Consider the following 13,562-nt stretch of genomic DNA (forward strand, 5'->3'; position numbering starts at 1 on the left):
GGCACAGGGGTCAGGGGTTTGATCCTGAGCCTCCTATGCCGGCCCTGCCCCCAGGGCGCGCTGAGATGGCAACTGAGACTGGGCAGCCTGTAATCCCGCTCTTAGGAGGCAGTAAACAGGCAGATCACTACGAGTCTGACCTAGTAGTAAGATCCTAAACACCCTGTAGAACCCTTCCCTAAAATACACACACAAAAAAAGAATTTCATTGGTTTCTTTTTTTCCTCTAAACAATTTATGAGACTAAAAATTTTTCTTTTAAAGGTGAAAAGTCAACTTTTAAAAGTTTAGTGTTTGCTTTCAGGTTTTGAATTTATTTCTGGAACTAGTAGAAGTGATCTGTCAGCTGTACTTTGTTCTTTTTAGCGTCATGACCTAATGGGTGTAGGAAGAAAAGCTGTGTTGTTCATTGCTATGACAAGATAGAGGTCACATAGAGGATAAGGCTTTGCCAGTAGGAGAAGATAGGAGGAATTTTGTGTTAACTGTCTATACTTATTTTTAGTGAGATGAATTGATTTTAACCGAAAAATTAAAATCACCCTTTTTAATTTGTTTTCAGTACTAGATTTTTACTAAAACTTAATTTTTTACCAGCTTTTTATTTTAAAAATTTGAAACTTAAGAGAAAATCTGGAAAATATAATATGAAATATATCCACATGACTTCTATGTAGATTCACCAGTTGCTAACATGCTGTCTTATTTCCTCCTGAGTACATTGAGGATAAACGTTTTTGTCAAGATGTCCACAAATTTGTCAATAGACACTTACTGTGCCTCAGCAGGAGTCATGCAAAGCTAGCTGTCCCTCAGTGGTGCTGCTAAGTTTGATCACTTGGTTAACAAGTGATGATTTCCAGAATGCTCCACTATAAAAATAGTTTTCCTTCTGTAACCAGTAATCCAAGGAGAAATATTGAGATTTCAGGTATATCCTGTTCCCCTAGAACTTTCACTGAAATGTTTTTAGTATCCCTGAAAAATTAGCCTGAATCACTTAGGGTCTTAGGGTCGAGAGAGTTCTGCAAAATCATATTTCATTATTTCTTCTATTTTGTATTAGTATTGGGGTTAGGGGGCTGAAGAGGTATTGTTGTAGGTGAGGTCCCCAAAGAAAACACAGCACAGATAGCGGCAACAAATAGCATTTTTATTGTTCGACTCAAGATAGAGTAGCTGTTATCAGGCTTGCATTCTCTGTTCTGTGGGAACTGTCTAGTGCATGCACAGCTATTTGTTAAATCATGCTTACATAAATGTATCATACTGTATGTATCAGACAGTGGGGTCATGTCCTTAGACATCCCCAGAGGCCCTGGGCTTTGCAACAATCTTGGCTCCCCACAATTGGCTAACAAGTTTTTATAAAGCAAATATCTCCCCCCCCCCATTTTTCTACCTCTGTCTAAAATATCTGAGGGACTTACGGATTCACATTTAATGTTTTATAGTCTATTTTTATCAATACCTTTTGTGTGCTCTAAATTTAATCATTGTAATGAACAAGTAGACCAATTTTAAAAGTATTACATTGTTTTGAAAGTACTAAATTTCCTTTTTAGCATTATTGTTATTTCACAGAATACTAAATTGAGATATTTCAGGTATAGTCATAGAAATACTCCATTGTCTACAAGGACAGCTACTGACCTTAACTGTCCTAATGTTCTGCAGATCACATGGCAAGTGAGAATGTAGAGGGGGAAATCAGGCAGGTGTTCAGGTCTTGCTTTCTTCCATATCATAGCTTCAAAGGCACTTAAGTTTAGAGATGACAGAGGAAACTGAAAAGGCATACGAAATGTGTGCATTTGGCTTTTTAATTGGGAAATTTTCAAATACCCAATGGTAGTTAGAAAAATCTCAGGTCTTTTATCAGCTGGCTTCAATAATATATTCATGGCCAGTCTTACTTACATTTTTCATATGCTTTCCCTCTCACAATTATTTTAAACAAAATTTTAGACATTTCTATGTGTAAATATTTCAGTTTGTAACACTTAACAAAACCACAGTGCTAGAGACCAGGGATATAACTCAGTAGCACAGTGTTTACCTGGTAAGTGTGAGGTCCTGAGTTTGATTCCCAGTATCAAAACAAAAAACTGTGATTGCTGTTTAATTTATCAATAACTCCCTGTAATCAACCTGTTACCTGCCTTCTGACACATACCATTTTATTTTGCCTTGAGAATTTCATATAAATAGAACCATGCAGTCTATATTTTTGTCTTGTTTCTTTTGCTTTGTATGATGTTATAAAAATGTGTTGAATACATCAGTAGTCATCCTTTTTTATTAGTAGTATTCTATGATAGCTGTCTACCACGTTTAGTTTATCATTTCATCTCCTGAAGGATATTTGGGTGACTTCTAGTTTTTGGCTCCTGTGACCATTTGCTTACAAGCCTCAGTACGAATGTTTTCATCTGTCTCAGGCACATAACCTAGGAGTGGATTTGCTGAGTGATAGTAAGTGTAGGAGTGTCCCATGTGCTTGACATTGTTACCAGTGCCTGCTGCTGTCATTCTTTAGACATTGTGGTGAGTGTGTGAAGGAGTCTCATTAGTTTTAATTTGCATTTCCTTTGTGACTAATATTTGAATATTACTTATCTTTTTATTACTTATTTTTGTCTTTTTGAGACAGGATCTCACTGTGTAATTCAGCCTGGTCTTCAGCTTAACTGAAGCCCAGAGTGGCCTCGAGCTCATAGGGATCCTCCAGCCTCGGCCTCCTGAATGCTGGGAATTACTGTGTCTTTTTAGTAACTTGTATCAAGCACCCCCCAACACACACACACTCCTGCTTTAAATTAGTTTGTCTAAGGTGTAAAACTTGTCTGTATATTCTGAATAGAAGTAGTGTTTAGCACATAAACGTACTGCAAATATTTCTGGAGTCTTAGCTTACCTTTTCATTTTCTTAATGGTGTGTTTCAAATACCAGAATTTTAAATTGCAGTGAAATTAATTAATCTCTTTTTATATGTATGTTTTGTGCTATTGGGATTCTCTTTAAAATTTTTTCCTAGCCCAAGATATCAAAGACTTTCTATTATGTTTTCTTCTAGAAGTTTTATATTAACTTAGATATCTTAACAGTGTTGAGCCTTCTTATTCGTGAAGATGTTATGTCTGTTTCTTTAGATCTTTAATTTTTCTGTATTTTTTGTTTTCAGTGTACACTAGTATGTACAGGTACTACACATATTTTGTTATATATATTTTACTTTGTGTTTTGTTTTTGGTGCTACTGTTACTTTTTAGTCATTTATTGTTAGTATATTAAAATACAGAAGATTTCTGTATTTGGATTTGTATTCTATGACCTTTCTGAATCCACTTATTAGGTCTAGTAGTTTCTTTTTTAAAAAATGAAGGCGTCAGTCCTGACCTGAGAAAGACCTTTACAATAAACATGGTGCACTCTACAAACAGAACTGATGGCCATTAAGCAATTTAGGTCTGGAACTGCTGCCTCCCTGACACCAGAAGAGCCAGCTTTCTGTGAACACCTGAGCCAGTCCGTCCTTGCAGCTCTGACCTCACACATCCCACCCAGATTCCTTGGGACTACAGCCCCGAATCTTATATATACACGTAGCCTCCCCTCCAGATACTCACTGATGTTGCTCTGATTTCAGCCAGCCTGTACCTAGAGGAAACCAAATCTTGTCTTTCTTAGTCTTGGTGTCCAGGTTTTTCCTCTTGCACTGTAAATTAACAGAGGGTTCCCTAGAGTTTTTTATCTGTATATATGGATTATGCAGCTTTATCGTTTCCTTCCCCATTTGCATTTATTTCCTTCTCTTCTGTGCTCTTGTTTTATAACTAAGATAGGAGTTCTAGTTTGGTGCTGGCTTGGTTTTCTCTCCTTATTTCTAGCCTAGGTGGGAAAACGGCCATTTCACCATAAAATGTCATCAACTGTATTGTTTTAAACAGATGCCTTTATCAGCTTTTTAGTTTCTTAAGCTTTTTTTCATCATGAATAGACATTGAATTTTGTTAACAAATTTTATCTTCTTTGATGGACCATGTGATATTTTTCTCTTTAGTCTGTTAATGCAGTGTATTAAATTAAGTGATTTTTCAAATGTTGAGGAATTTTCAAATATATCATTTTCTGCTTAGATCCTATTAGTCAGGATATGTTTTCCTTTTTATATATTACTTGATAATATTTTGTGAATTTTTTGTTTATGTTCCTGAGAGATATTAGTCTGTTATTTTCTTGTTTCTTTGTGTGGTTTTGCATCAGGAAAATAGTGACCTCATGAGATGATTTGTGAAGTGCTTTTTGCTTTTGTTTCCTGGAAAAGCTCATGTAGAAATGATTTATTTGCCTCTTAAATGTTTGGCAGCAAAATCAGTTGGGTTAGGCCCCTATCTTGTTCATATCCTAGCAATGTGTCCTTCTTAAGAAAACAGTCCCTAGGCAAGGACTTAAATCTACAAAGGTCAAGCAACTTCTTCTGTCATGATAGCCAGAATCAGACATGAGGACTGTCTCAAACTAGGCAAATTAGATTGCTTTATAAGCCACCATGTGCTGAAAATTGCTAGGAGTCTCACATCAGTATTACTTTACACATTCTATAATGCCAGTGTTTACAATAAAGATGTCTTTACAACAAACACCTGGAGACTGTCTGAAAAAAGTACTGTCTAGGTCTAACTCCCAGCAATTCTTATTTGACTGATTTGGGTTGAGCCTGGAGGTGTTTTGTTTTGTTTGGGGTTTTTTTGGCAGAACTGGGGATTGAACTCAGACACTTGCTTTTGCCAGTCAAGCACTTATTCTACTGAGCCATCTCCCCAGCCCTGTAAGCCTGGATGTTTTAGAAGAACGCCAGGCACTTTGATTTGGCAGGCAAGGTAGAGATCTACTGGCCTTGAGTATCACTGTGTATTTATTTTACTGCCTGCTCCCATGCTATTTTAAAGTGCATTTAAGGTTGAAAAATGTTCATCTAGGCAGCAGTTTCCAGATGCAGGTGCTTAGGTCACCTGGGAGAGGATTTTAAAATAGGTTCCAAGAACCTATCTCAGACCTATTGAGTTCAAACCCTTAGGGCATGAGGCCAAGGCATTTTTTCTTTTTGAAATTCCTTTGCATAGTTCTCAGGCATTTCTTTAAAAGACTACTCAACCCAGGACACCTTATTTTTATTACCAAGGTTTTGGGATATTGAAAGTAATTGGGAGGTTATTTGCTGATGTGATAGTTTCCCTTTATCCACGGGATATGTTGTATGTAGGACACCCTGTGGAGTCCTTTAACTGCAGATAGTACTATACATATATACCTATAATAAAGTTTATACATTAGGCAAAGTAAAAGATTAACAACCATAGCTACATGCCAACTAGGGTATTATAAAAATACAGTAGGCATATAAAGGCATATAAATGTAGTCTCTTTAGAGTCAAGACATAGATTAATATGTTTGAGTTTTAGTTGGCCATAGGTAACCAAAATTATGAAAAGCAACACTGAAGGTAGGATGAGACTACTGTGTAAGGGCAGAGAGAAAAGAAAGGATTTCGATGATTTTAAGGCTGTGCAGTGCAGGCTGTGGATGATCCTTGTAGAAATAGAAGAAATATTCTCTAATGATGGAAATACTGTGTCTAGTAGGTATGATGTATTTAACTCTTATTTTACACTGCTGGATAAGAAGAAACATGGTTTTACTTTTTTGGTTGTCTTATATCTGGACTCCATAAAGACCAGTCCTTTTATTTTCCTTTTTCTTATAGGTTGCATAGTGGAGATTAGAGCTTTTGTTTGTTTTGTCTTGAGTACATCCCCCCATCTCATCAACTAAGTCTCTAGCATCAGATTTAGTAATAATGATCTCTTAGTAGAGTTCAACACCTGTAAATCCTAAAAATTTTTCTTTTGGTTCTGGAAGAGTATCAAACAGGAATCGAACTCAAAAATCCATCAGTCCATCTGAGAAACAGTTATTATGTCAACCCTTCACCTAGAAGACATTAACCAAACTTAAAAACTATGGTCTTGGAAATTAGAATTCCTAGTGTATTAAATTACAAGTTTTATTTGCTAGTCAAGAAATGATTGGTTACCTTACAGGGAAAAAACATCCCAAAGCAGTACTACAAAATGGAAGAATGTGTCTGCTTTCAAATTACAAAGAAGTTAACCATTTAGCAGCACTTTAAGGCATCTGTGTTATTACATATGGTGAATCAGAAAATTGATATTGGAGGACCTATGAAAATACTATAAATTGATTTTAAAATATACAGGCATAAGCATATTTTTCAATTTGTTCAGGAGGCTGGCTTACGGCATGATATCTGTGATCACCTCATAAGTCACTTAATACATAACATTAAATAATTTTCACAAAACGTTTTGTAGTCATGCCATGAACACTATTAATCATACAGCAAATAATAAAAAATAATAACTATAACCAAAACATAGTTACTATGCATACTTAGGCACCCACACATGTGTGCACAAACACATACACTGGTGGATTAATCATTGGTCAGTTTGAGTAGGAACGCCCAGCAGAACTGAGTTAGCATGGTTCTGGACGTGGAAGACCCACCTAAGGATTGTTGCCAGAATTGCATAAAAGAACAGGAGACCAAGATTGCATGCTGCCAATTTTCCTGAAGAAGCTTCTTTTCTGTGGTTTTTCTTCAAAGGAGTTTTCACTGCTGTCTTCCTTCAGGAGAACATCAATCCTTGTCTTTTTCTTGGACATTGTCTCTTGGCTTTGAGCTCAGATCTCTTGGCCTTCTGGCACAGATCCTTCACACTGCCAGCACAGGCTTTCCAGCTTCCACCACTGGCCCATGGGGCTGATGGGTACAAATCCTTGATGCAGACTAGATGGGACATTGCCATGGGCTCCAAGCCCTTGACTGAATTCTTCAGGTCTCCAGCACACAGACAGACATCTGTACTCTTCTACATCTGACTCTAGTAAGCACTGACTAATACACACACACACACACACATACACACACACACACACAGAGCTACAAGGGCCTTGGAGGGGGTGTAGGGTGAGTGACAAATATTAAGAATACCAGTATTGTAGTTTAGGTCTAAAATGCCTCCATTACTCTCATGTTTGGAAGGTGATGCAGTCAGTCATTAGGGACATTATACTCATCAGTGGATTCAATCATCAAGTTTAGTACTTGATTTAATATGTACTGTTAGGAGGTGAAGGCCTGACCTAGAAGGGTTTATCCTCATCCTCTGCTTCTTACTGCTACCTGGATGCCATGGGATGAGCTGTCCTCTCTTCAGCCCTTCCACCATGCTGTTTCTGTTGTGTACAAGCTGACCATGGATTGATTCCTCTGAAACTATGAGTCAAAAACTCCTACAGCAACAGGAAAGTGACAAATACAGTCATCTACACAGAGAAGCAATGTTTTGGCTGAGGGTTCTGGTTTTGGGTGGGAGGAAGGTAAATGGAGCTATGTAAGAAGACATGGAGGTACAAGAGCATGTGTTTTCTAAGAGAGGGTGGATCCCAGGATGACTATAAAGCACTACTTAATAAGATACAGTGGGGACAGTTCGTGAAAACTTGTTCGATCATTTCCCTATAGATGACAGATACTGAAGGAGTGTTAACTTGTACAGTACAAGATCTATATTTTAGAAATGCCCTGACGCTGACCAAGAGGTCATAAGTAAGATTAGAGGTAATATTCCTAGTCAAGCTTAATGGAATTCCTAGCCAAGCTTTACTGAATGTAAGGAATGAATATTGGCTCTACAGTAATGACTGTGAAGCTTTTAGAGACCGAGTCCCCAAATGGCAACCTCAAGTCCATTTATTTACTTCAAAGTATAATTACACCTAAATACCGAGGTTGTAGTTTAGATGGAACAGCTGTTAGGTGATGCCTGGCTGCTACAGCAACTTGGCTCGTGCCGACAGAGGGTTCTGTGTGGCTGGTGTGGTGCTGTACGTTTGCCACCATTGCTCTGTAGTATTTCTCTTCATCACAATTAGCTGTTTGCTGAATTTTAAAATTCTGTAAGACAGTCCTCAATCACCTGTGTTACATATAAAAAATGCTTGTCACTGATGAAATAAATTAGGAAAAGTAATAAATGTACAGTCCTTAACATGCTTCTCTTAAGGATTATGTGTCTATTAAAAGACTTGATTATCATCAGTGCCATGATTGGCTTAATAAAACAAATTATAGGCCAGGGAGATAGCTCAGCAGCATAAGCACCTGTCTAGGAAGTGCAAGGTCCCGAGTTTGATCCCCAGTACCAAAGACAAAATTTAAAACAATTACTAAAGGATAGGAGAAATCATAGTGTAAATATTTGAAACTTAAGTCATTACTTTAAGATCAGTCATTTTCATAATTTTTCATTATACTTTGAAGTTCCCTGACAGAATTCCATTTTGTAGGTGAAGTAAAAAAGTTCTCCCCAGTTTCACTGTAGAGAGACTGGAGTAGTCAGTGAGATTATTGCTGTTGACTTTATTAAAGTTTCTTATTTCCTCTTTTCAGTTTCAGTTTCATCTTTTAAGCCCAAACTGAGAAGTTTTCTGAGATTTGTTATTTGGTATACTGTAAACATATCACAACATAAGCACAAAGTCCTCACAGTGCCCAAGTCCTGGAGGAAGTGAAAGCCAGGCTCTGATTCAGATTTGTTTAGGGAAAAGGATATATAACATGGATGATTAATAAAGCACTGATTCCACAGCTGATCTGAGTCCTCAGGAGCTACTGTATGTCCCATTCATGTTCCCAGTCATCGGTCTGAAGTGTCTTCTGTGGGCTCTTCCTCTGTAAGAACCACATAGCTGCCCTCACTGCCGTTGATGCACTTGACGGCACTGTCAAATCAAAACAAGACATTGTGAATTGGAGATGAAGACAGTGCATAGATGAGTCATCCATACCCTATCTTGTCCATGGTTAGGTGGCTTTTAATAAATTATTCAAATTACATATAATGGGACCATCCTGGTACTTTGATTTCAACTGACTTGTTATGAACATTCTCAAAATCATAAAACATCTCCGTGAGGTTTTTCTCTTCTAGACCCTTCAGATATCCATATACCCCACTTTTTACTCTGTGGAGTCCTCATAGAATGCTTACAACTAGAGCTATTACTGAAGTTCTTGTTCAATAGGTGGAACTGAAACTAGGAAGCAAGGATATTTGGAGATAAAATACCAGATTTTGATTTTAAAAATGTTGAAGAAAAGAGCTAAAAACTCAGATGCCCATCTATATTTATTAAAAAGATAACTACCTTTTGTTCAAATATGCTTAACATGTATATGAAAAAAAAACTACCCATTTATGTAAGCATTTCTAATCAAGTCACATATCATGATAGGGCTGTATCACTGATTTATTTATTTAGTACATGGTCTCACCATGTAGATGGGACTTGTAGTGATTCTCCTGTTTTCAGCCTTCCAAGCGCTGGGATTACAGGTCCACGCCACCACACCCAGTCTCAGTCACCATCTCAGCGCACCCTGGGGGCAGGACCAGCATCACACTCTCAGCCACTGTGCTCTGCCTAAGCAGGCACTTTAGTCTATCTGGCCAGCCCGGGTATCACTGATTTAAACATTCCCTTACTCTTGGACATTTTGATCACTTATTTTTTGTTGGAATAAGCTTTTTATTTCAATATTTTTATAATATTCCTGAGTCACTGTTTCCATCAATGTGTAGTTTTTAAAAGAAAGCTTCTAGCACATGCTTGTCACTTGCTTTATAATAGAACTGAATAATGTTACTACTAACAACTTAAGAGACAGACTGTTCAACATGTGATAATAAGCACGGCGTGGGATTATAATTTTGCTAATTCAGTAGGTGAGTGGTCACTTCTTAAAAAGACACCTAGTGCCAGGTGTGGTAGTACATGCCTGTAATCCCAGCACTTAGGAGGATGAGGTGGGGGATCACTGCGAGTTGGAGGCCAGTCTCATCTACCTAGTGGGTACAAGGCTAGCTTGCACTGCATAGCGAAACCCAGTCTAAAAAAAAAAAAACAACTAGTAAAAATCACTTTTCAGGGCCAGGGACATAGCTCAGCAGCATAAGTACCCCACCTAGCAAGCATAAGATCCCAAGTTCAATCCCCAGTACTGCCAAAAAAAAGCCCTTTTTGTCAATATTGGAGAACTGAAAATAGTGTTGAGCACTGTACCTTGTCTGAAACAGAGCTAGGTACTGCATGAGAATTTAATCGGGGCAGTATCTCTTGAGGGCCCACTGTGAATAAGATCTGGGCCAGACTCTGAGTCCGTGGTCTTGGCAGAATGCTGAGTGTCAGTTCTTGTGGGTACTTTTTCCTCCTTCCACACAACCTTATCTCAAATGCTAAGGAGTGCAGAAGGTCCAGCTCCTTAGGAAGCTTTTCCTTCCCTCCTCCCACCTACCACACTACCAGCTATGTGAATGGGACAAAGTTCAACAGAAACAAGTTAAGGAGCTCCAACCTCACCACTTCAACCCCACTAATATAATTACTGGGTGCATTCTATCTGCTTTTGTCATTTATCCACGAAACATATTAAAGTAAATAAATCTCAGGGCCCGGGAAGATAGCTCAGTAGAATAAGTGCTTGCCTGGCAAGCGCAGGGTCTTGAGTTCAATCCCCAGTACCACAAAAAATAAAAATTAAAAGTTAGAATAAAGTAAATCTTACTAGAGCAACCTTTGGACATTAGGAGATGTGATACTCAGGGAGATCATAATTTGAATATATCTCTAAGATAAAAAAATTAATCAGTTTTTATACTTAAAGACACATGGTGACAAATGCCTATAATCTTACTACTCTGGGAGGCTGAGGCAGGAGGACTGCCAGACTGAACCCAACCTGGCAACTTAGACTGTCTGAAAATAAAAAATGGCAAGGTGTGTTTAGTTCAGTCCCCCATACAACAAAACAGAGAAAAAAACCTGTACCACAAAAAACAGAGGAAAACTTCTTAGGGTCTCTAACCCAATCTTTCTTTCTCTTAGTTTGGTTAGCTATACCACCATCTCTTTCTACAATTCCAGAATTACTGACAAATGTTTTGACGTTGAAAAATTCTTGAGAAAAGAAATCTGAGGCAAAATTCCAACAGATCTATGTAGTTTTACTAGTGAGGTTGGGGAATTAAATTAACCTGGTCACCTTTTGAAAAAAATATTTAAAATAATTACATACCATAGGTTGATCACTGGAATGAGTAATATGCCAGCAGACAGCAAAAACACGAAGCCGGGGTACCAAGCAACAGTGGCCGAATAAATTCCATTAAAAGCAGAAGTGGCAGTGACTCCACCAAGGATTTCTAGGAGTGCAATACAAGCAAAGAGCGTACCTGTGCGGGTTAGAGGTGTAGAGAGGAAAAGAAGAAATGACTTGAATTATAAAACAAGAAACTAACGGAGAAAATTTGTTATTCATGGAAAAGAGCAAACATGGGGGCTCTGCTGGGTAAAGGAAAACTCTTCTATCAAAATCCTGGAAAAGTCACCCATTTTGCAGATGAAGACCCTGAGGCCACAAAGAGCTCTCCTTGGATGCGATGCCAGAGATGCTGAAAACTGGAAGAGCTGAGTCCCAGTGTTCCTTGGTCAAAGCTGCAAAGGTGCTCACAGCTGACCTGCTTGGATTTGCAGTGTCGTCTTCCTGCCCACAGCTGAAGGCCAAGCCCTACATAGCCCTGCTGTGCAGGATGGCATCTCTCACTCTGTGTTCATCTGTGACACAGTGACAGGAGGCTCCCTAAGCTCCTTTGGAAAGGCAAAGAAGTCCTTTTCCTCTGCTGCTCAGTTGGAGCAAGACAGCCACAAGCAGAGATAAGATTCTTATTGTGCATTCTTCAACTTGAGTTTCATTCATCCCTCCAAAGTGACCCAAAAAATGTCACCACTAGACTTTTGCATCTGTCATAGTTACCCTGAGGCTCCAGTGACAGTTTATGCCACACTGTGATGTTGAATGGTTCTTTAAAATGTAGTTTTCTATCTTACCTACCCCTCATTTGGGGAGCCTTGCCAGGCTGAGAAGAGCAGGACTCCTTGGCAGTCACCCTTGCTGTCTGTACACAAGTTAGGCAAAGGGTAGGGTACTCAGCCTTGTTCGGAGCGCGAAATGACTGCAGGTGCGGCCCATGCTTACAATTAGAGAAAAATTGACATCATTTGTCTAATTTTTTAGTTGCACCTGGAATCCAAAACCACACTGAATGAAGAGTTAAACCACTAGGGACAGGCTAGATATCTTGATGTATCTCTCTTCTTTTGTCATTGTTTGCATCTCTAAATATAAAATTTTGTGACCGTTTTCAGCTGGACCAACATGACTTCCTCAGTCTCAGGTCTCAGGTGGTCTCTGCCTTCTGCAAACTCTATCATCAAATGTGTGCGCTTGTTCCCTACTATTTTGCCAAACTTACTTTCCTATAGGCAACTGCAGTCTATTTTTGGACAATGCAAAACATGAAAATAATTGTGTTTGCTTGAATTAATAGGAATAGGAGGTCAAGCTTAAGGACTGTCTTCATAACTAGGTTACACTTCTCAGGTCTATACTTCAGTTTTCCTAAAGGTCTTAGTCTTTAGACTGTACACTGAATTTTTTCCATTAAGATGTTTCTACTTCGTTATACTGTATGTATCTTCATGCAATGCCTCAAATTCCTCATGTGCATTCATAAAACATAAATCCCTGCAAAATATTGTATGGTGTTTGGACTTAAATGAAGGTTTGTTCTATTGATGCCAAGTACACATCTACCTTGACTGCTGATATATCTCTAGGGCCCAGCTCTCCTGGTACATGATAGACATTTAATAGACATTTGTCAAATAAATGAGTAAAATGCTTAAATCAGGACCCCACTTATCAATCATTAAGTATTATACAGACTGTCTCCATAACTTAGGATAATATGTGAAGCCAGTTTCACTTGAAGAAAGTTCTCCTAGTTGCCTACCACAATACTATTTTCTCTTATTTGTGATCCTTGCTGCAGCCAGGTATGTGCTCTGCTATGGAGGACGGACTGCAGAGTGCTAGTCGTATTATGTAAGGGCTTTAATCCATTCTTGATAGAAAGCAGGTCAGACAGGGTACCGTCTGTCAGATACATGCACTATGATGAACTAGCTTTAGCTTGTTGCTAAACTCTGAGCAGTTCAACTTGTTCAGCAGTTATAGAGATAAATGAGATTAAATGCATGTGAGTTTAGCCCCTTATTTTCTAAACTTTAAAAGAACCTAACAGAATTTTAAAAATCAAGTCTATTTTATGGTGTTCTTATCTATAATTGCAAGTTCATGAGCAAGGTAAAATAGCTAGTCCAAATGGCTCTACCTATGCGTCCCACTTCTGTATAGGGCACAGAGATTTTATTTTATTTTTTATTTTTTTTTTTTCTGTCTTTTTTTCTGTCTTTTTTTCTTTTTTCTTTTTTCTTTTTTTTTATTTTTCAACAAATAATACACTGCATATATTCTTCTTAGTGGTTAATTGCTGTACAAGATGCGGACTT

The 13,562-nt window shown here is 38.2% G+C and overlaps 1 protein-coding gene and 1 long non-coding RNA gene across 5 annotated transcripts in view; both read right to left on the reverse strand.

Moving 5' to 3' along the window:
* Positions 1-930: 930 nt before the first annotated feature.
* LOC111816720 lies at positions 931-8,333 on the reverse strand. Its single transcript, XR_002821067.1, has 2 exons — positions 6,594-8,333; positions 931-1,787 (listed from the first exon to the last, which is right to left on the reverse strand). It is a non-coding gene; the product is annotated as an uncharacterized LOC111816720 (long non-coding RNA).
* A 163-nt stretch (positions 8,334-8,496) lies between these two features.
* Positions 8,497-13,562, reverse strand: part of Slc46a3 (solute carrier family 46 member 3) — a 23,988-nt gene continuing 18,922 nt past the window's right edge. For all 4 annotated transcript variants that reach the window (XM_004631054.2, XM_023715038.1, XM_023715037.1 and 1 more), the window contains 2 exons: positions 11,227-11,383; positions 8,497-8,873 (listed from right to left, as the gene is read on the reverse strand). In XM_004631054.2, the coding sequence (XP_004631111.1) occupies positions 8,789-8,873; positions 11,227-11,383 (242 nt within the window). In that variant the 3' untranslated portion in view covers positions 8,497-8,788. The remainder of the gene's footprint in view (positions 8,874-11,226; positions 11,384-13,562) is intronic.

The sequence above is a fragment of the Octodon degus genome, unplaced genomic scaffold, assembly GCF_000260255.1.
Source record: "Octodon degus isolate 3935 unplaced genomic scaffold, OctDeg1.0 scaffold00038, whole genome shotgun sequence".
In the NCBI taxonomy this organism is placed as follows: domain Eukaryota; kingdom Metazoa; phylum Chordata; class Mammalia; order Rodentia; family Octodontidae; genus Octodon; species Octodon degus.